This window comes from Excalfactoria chinensis, chromosome 1 (genome assembly GCF_039878825.1).
Source record: "Excalfactoria chinensis isolate bCotChi1 chromosome 1, bCotChi1.hap2, whole genome shotgun sequence".
In the NCBI taxonomy this organism is placed as follows: domain Eukaryota; kingdom Metazoa; phylum Chordata; class Aves; order Galliformes; family Phasianidae; genus Excalfactoria; species Excalfactoria chinensis.
In genome coordinates this window covers 67,335,674-67,341,673 of record NC_092825.1, presented here as the reverse complement: position 1 = coordinate 67,341,673, position 6,000 = coordinate 67,335,674, and the positions used below count along the sequence as shown (strand labels likewise).

The 6,000-nt window shown below is 38.7% G+C and overlaps 1 protein-coding gene across 2 annotated transcripts in view; it reads right to left on the bottom strand.

Moving 5' to 3' along the window:
• Nucleotides 1–217: 217 nt before the first annotated feature.
• Nucleotides 218–6,000, bottom strand: part of RIBC2 (RIB43A domain with coiled-coils 2) — a 52,593-nt gene continuing 46,810 nt past the window's right edge. Inside the window, exons 5-7 of one of the 2 annotated variants that reach the window (XM_072333806.1) lie at nucleotides 5,257–5,484; nucleotides 3,580–3,746; nucleotides 218–2,623 (exon numbers count right to left, since the gene is read on the bottom strand). In XM_072333806.1, the coding sequence (XP_072189907.1) occupies nucleotides 2,542–2,623; nucleotides 3,580–3,746; nucleotides 5,257–5,484 (477 nt within the window). In that variant the 3' untranslated portion in view covers nucleotides 218–2,541. The remainder of the gene's footprint in view (nucleotides 2,624–3,579; nucleotides 3,747–5,256; nucleotides 5,485–6,000) is intronic. The other variant, XM_072333814.1, reaches the window with a different exon arrangement.

Here is a 6,000-nt window from a genome sequence, read left to right as displayed (position 1 = left end):
CAGTGTAGCTGGCTAATGAATAGATTCTACCTTCATATCAATGGTTTTAAAAAAAAATTAAGCATATAAATACAAAAAAGATTTGATCGTATACTCCTTCCCAAAGGAAACTTAAATATCACCTCACTAGGTCCAACCCATTTATTTAAACCACACTGCTATTGTAAAGGCCGCAGGCACCTACCCACACAAAATGAACAAATGAAGGCAACACCGTGAACTTTTTCAGCACTTTATTTGGTTTTCTGTCAAGTAACTAAAATATAAGTTAAAAAAAAAAAAAAAAAAAGAAGAGTCAGAGCCTGAGAACTTGATGCAGATGAAGTTATTCTTGATCTAAATAAAACCTACTTATCTGTCTTCCCACCTCACTCGATGGCCTTTTATTTTAAAGCAAAAAGACGAATCAGACTGACAATTTAATACAAGATTGTATGCCACAAGAATACAAGCCATGTCTGAATCCCAGCCTAACAATTCAGTGAGTTTCCCAATGCAAACACATTAGCATGTCTTGAAAAAACAACCCTTCTTAACACTGCCACAGGCAGGGCCACCAACTTCCACATTTAATACTAGACCAGGCTGCTCAGGGCCCCATCCAACTTGGCCTTGAACACCTTCAGGGATGATGCATCCACAGCCTCTCTGGGCAGCCTGTGCCAGCAACTCACCACTCTCTTGGTAAAGAACTTCCCCCTGATATCCAACCTAAATCTTCACTCCTTCAACTTAAAACCATTTCCTCTAATCCTGTTCTTACCTACCATTGTAAAGTTGGTTCCCTCCCTGTTTATAGTCTCCCTTTAGGTACTGGAAGTCTGCAATGAGGTCACCCCACAGCCTTCTCCTCTCCATGCTGAACAAGCCCAGCTCCCTCAGTCTGTCTGTGTAGGGGAGGTGCTCCAGCCCTCTGATAATCTTTGTGGCCCTCCTCTGGACCCTCTGCTAAAGTTCCCTTTCTTTCTTGTATTGGGGGCCCACGATTTGGACACAGTACTCCAGATGGAGCTTCACAAGGGCAGAGTAAGAACAATCAGCTCCCCATCTCTGCTGGCCACTCCTCTTCTGATGTATCCCAAGATACCATTTGCTTTCCAAGCTGCAAGAGCTAGATCATGTTTGGTTTTTCATCCATCAGGACCCCCAGGTCCTCCTCTGCAGGGCTACTCTCCAGGACTGTTCTTCACAGTCTGTACGTATGTCTGGGATTGCTCTGGCCCAAGTGCAAAACCTTGCTCTTTGCTGTCGTGAACCTCATTAGATTGACCTGGGCCCATCTTTTGAGTCTGTTGAGGTCCCTCTGTCTCAGTTTATCCCTGTCACAGTTTGTTTAAAACATTTTTTCTAGTTAGCTTTGTGGAAATCATCTTCAACTCTTTTCTCAAGAATTCAGTTATCACTTATCTCAATACAGAGATCAGTGGACTCTACATAAACATCATTAGGATGCTTTTACTGCAAGTTTACATCTTAGAACATAGGGCAAACCACACTTAATCTCATAAAATGTCTATTTTTACTTAGTGTGCAATCTTTTAGAGATTGAATGGAATATGACCAAAGATTCAGATACACATCTCTTCTGCTTTAGATCATTTAAGTCTTCTAACCCTCTTTCCACTCCATTGCATGTAATCTCTCTCCCTAATGGATTTCATTTCTTGGTATCTCCATATCCATCTATCTTATGTAGCCACTTACCTAGCTTCTACATATATATTTATATATTTTCTCCATGTGTTCAACTTCCCCATTAAAAAAAAAAAACAAACCCTCACTGGCTCTTCAATTGCCAAGTCAATTCTTAGTCATAGGGATGGAAAACAATTAACTATTACCCTGCAACACACTGAGCATTTTCTCCTTGGTTTTGCCAGGTGCAAGCCCGCTTCTCCCTGCTTTCATCACATCTTTAAGCTATCCCTGCACTCATCTAAAGAAGTATGCTCTCTTGAAGTTTTTTCCATTATTTCTAATGAGTGATGGTGCATGTAGGAATATTTTCTCCCTTTCTTTGTCTACTTTTTATTTGGTTTTGTTTAAAACTCAAACCATCAAACCAGCCAAACAAACAAAAAACTCATAACTTTCTGTCTAGGTTACTTTTCTTCCTTCCCATAGAGCCTTCTAAGTGTTTACCGCTTGTGATTCATGTGATCTACTTAGGCATCATTCTCTCTGACCAAGCTGCAACAAGTAGCGTTATATTCTAAACTGTGATCACATTCTAGAGATTAATTTCTAAAGACCTGTATAACATCAGTCTTACAGTTAAGCCAGAGACACATTGATCAAACAATCAAACTACAAAATCAACTGGCAATTTTAGAAACAATTATGCTTAAAAGCGATTGCAATGGTTTTCTCAGCACAAATAGAACATAGCAGACCGTCCTCTATTTCAAGTGCACTGTTTAAACAGCATAATTGATACAGAAAAATAACAGTAATAATCAGCATAAAAAATTGGGACTGCTCAATTAAAAATTTTAATATGCTTTAATTCTCTGTGTACTTTGGGCTGATGCATCAACAATGTCATCGACTGGTTGTATTAAACTGAGCAAAGTACTGACTTGTTGGACAATTTGAATATTCTTCTTCTTTAAGATAAATGTTCCTAGCAACAAATAAACAAAGAAAAAGCACAGTTAGTCAATGTTTTATCAAAACTACATAGAAGTTACTTGAGAGACCTAAGGAAGATGTAATGTATAAATTCATAACTGCTCATAAAGTTCAGAATTATTATGAATGGAATTAAACGTAACTATATCTCCAATATGAATATCATGTCTCAATACAGCAAATTTTAGTTTTCATCGTAAAGTAACCTTCAAAATCCTCACAAAGAAAAGCTGAATTATCATAATTCAGAGTTTTTGCTTGTATAATAAGAAAGCACCAGCTATTAGGAATTCTTTTGCAAGATGTATAGAAAGATATGTGACGAGAAGGAAAAAAAATCATACTGGAGGATTAGAACACTGAATCAGTTGGCTTGATTATTTTTCCCTGTCACATATCATCTTCCCTCCTTCTCAGCACATCAGGAACAACACCTGTACATCATGACGTCAGTGGCTAGCAAGAAAATCACATAGTTTGTCATAATGTCAAAGCTCCATTTGTGTGATCAACTTCACTTAGAGCTACGAGAAACTGGAATTTTTTAAAGAAGTGAGTGGACACCTATTTTGTTAATTATTTCAGAAAAGGTAGGTAAATTAAAGAAACACACAGTTTCATACCCGCTAATATGATTTGCTGTCTAACTATTTATTTGCTCTTTTGCTGTCTATATATACTTAACAGTCTGTTGTCAGTGGAACACCACTACGAATTTCAGCTACTATATGTGGATCAATAAACATCACAATCTACTCTTTGAAGGTATTTTCAATGGGAGTGAAAAACATTCTTAATCTAAATTGCTTTTTATTATTTTTTTTTAAGTATAACTTTGCAGTAAGTATGTTAGAAAAGAATACAAGTAGAAAGGTTCTTTGAAAGCCAAGCAATTGTATTAATTGCAAAGAGTGTTTTCAAAAAGAAGAAATCTCTCTTGGCACTTACCTTGATTTCTGCTCATGGGATAGTTGTGCATTTATGCTGTCTAAAGCTTGGCGGCGTTCCCGATTCTGTCGTTCTAGATGCCGTTCTAAAATCAACTGTGCTCTTGCAGCCTGCGTAGTTTGCCTGTCCCATTCAGCATCTCTTTGGCGTTCCTCCTCTTTTAGTCTCTACAAGAGGGAAAAGAAATGCTTTGTTTGTTTTTTTTTTTTCTCTAAGACAAAACATCCTATACAAAGTCTTATTGGTAAATTTATCCAAAAAACAATCTTGTTTCCCTTTACTGAACACTAGGGGTAGCACTTCAAATAGGGAGAGAAAGTCTACACTTCCAAACAAGGTAGGAGCACACACACTAGACAGTACTAAAGCAGTTCATATTAGGAAGCTATACTTTTCTAAGGAGCACTCCCTAGAAGAGTCTCCTACTTTTGCAAAAGAAGAAGGTAAGAAATATAAGTCTGCTGTCTGGCAGAAATAATGCAACTAGACTACTATTCTTTCCTACATACTAGCTCCTTCCAAAATACATAGATTGGCAAGATTACCTTTAATTAATTTATTTATTTTTTAAGTTGCTAGAGCCAAATAATTTCTTTCTCTATCATCTCTCTGTCATTCTACCACTTCTAATGCATTTCTTATTTGATATCACTGTGAACTGAATCAAGGACAAGCTAGCAAAAATCTTCTTACTTTTCTCAGTAGGGCTTACTTTCTGCCATCTTAGCTATTTAAATGGCTTCAGCATAGGATGGGAGGAGAGCCAGTACCAATACTTTCATCATGAGCTTCAAAGAAGCCCTTAGGAAAAAAAAAACACTCCATATTCACCAGAGCAGATAAGACAGTGTAAGATATGCTATTGTAGGGATTTTAAAAAATAAAAATGGAACATCCCTTTATTGAGCTAATTCAGCTCCTGCACTAAATGAATTAAGTAGCTTCCTATATAATAATACCTATGCCAACACACTGCAAAGGAAGTATGAGTTTCTCCATTTAGATTGCTTTCTTCCACCCGCCTGCAGCACATCAATTACTGGCAATATTTAGTTTTTCTATTGCAATCCCATCTCAGAGCGTGAGCCATAAATGTGAAGTAGAAAGGAAATTCAGCAACTTCTAAGACTGTGAAATATGCATGAGTTGTATCACTGGACCGGCTCTCATTGCCTTGCTCAGGTATCCAGTGTCCATGAGGACACTGCTCCAGCATATCTGTCCTGCTGTGACTGTCAGCTCCCAGCTCCTCTTCCCCTGTGGAGCAGACCATTCCCATTCCAGCTCATCTCTTGCTGGCAATTCATGCTGTTTCAAGTCCTAAACTGAGCACCAAGAAGCCTGGCCTTTGGGCTGTGCAGGGCCTTGTTCCCCAGCTGGCAACCAGGGACCATGCCCCAAGATTCCAAAAGCCCCCTGACCTTGGGCTTCACATCAACCTACCTTTCAGCCCAACCCCAAGGCTCCAGCTTGCTCTTGCTCCTCCCTGGCATCTCCCAAATGCTTCAGAGACACTGTGTTATGTGTGAATGATTAACGTTTGGATGAAGCTCTGAACAACAGAAAAAGTCTTAAAACTGGCTATGTGGTGCCAACTTAAAAATATGTTCTTCAAAAGATACTGTTTATAGTACTGTTACAACTAAGATTACAGAATATGCACATAAACTTAAATACCTGCTTCTCCAGAACTTGTTGCTGTTGAAAGGAGCGGATTTCCATCAGCTGATCCTGACTCATTCCCTTCCACCGATCTGTGACCACACGATGCGTACCAAAGGAACTGATGGCTTGATCGGGATTTTCAGAAAGTAAGTCTCCTTGAAGCAGGTTGGAAATTTCATCCATATCGTCTTTCATTTTTTGACGCTTATCCCGCCTCTTTCTCTCAGCTAGTTCAGCAGCCTGAAGTCAACAGAAAAAGAGAACTAGTAGCTTTTCTGATAGAAAATATTAACTAAGGGGATGCAACAAAGTTAGCACCTACAAATAGATTTATTCTCAAATTGCATACAATTGTCAACAGCATCACAAGTGAACATTATGATCAAGGCCCTCCTGGTCAAAGAGACTGAAAATCTAATGGCACACATTAATTATATAAGCATAGCAGCATAGTTTTAATGTTATTGTATCTCCCCCTTGCTAGGGCACAAAGAACATGGGCTGTCAGACCTGCCTCTTGCATATATGGCTTTGCACACATATCATGACTGCAACAGGACAGTGGATACCAATTTCTCCTGTTTTTCCAAGATACTCTCATTGTGTGCTGAAAATTACTGGCTTTGAAAGTGAAAAGTTGAGAACTCTGAGCCAGAATAACTAAAAGATATCAGCAACTGAAAATGACGGGCCTATCTAGACCCAAACACAGGAATCTGGTCCTTTGCAAGAGTTACAGAGAAGCATTCTCCACTT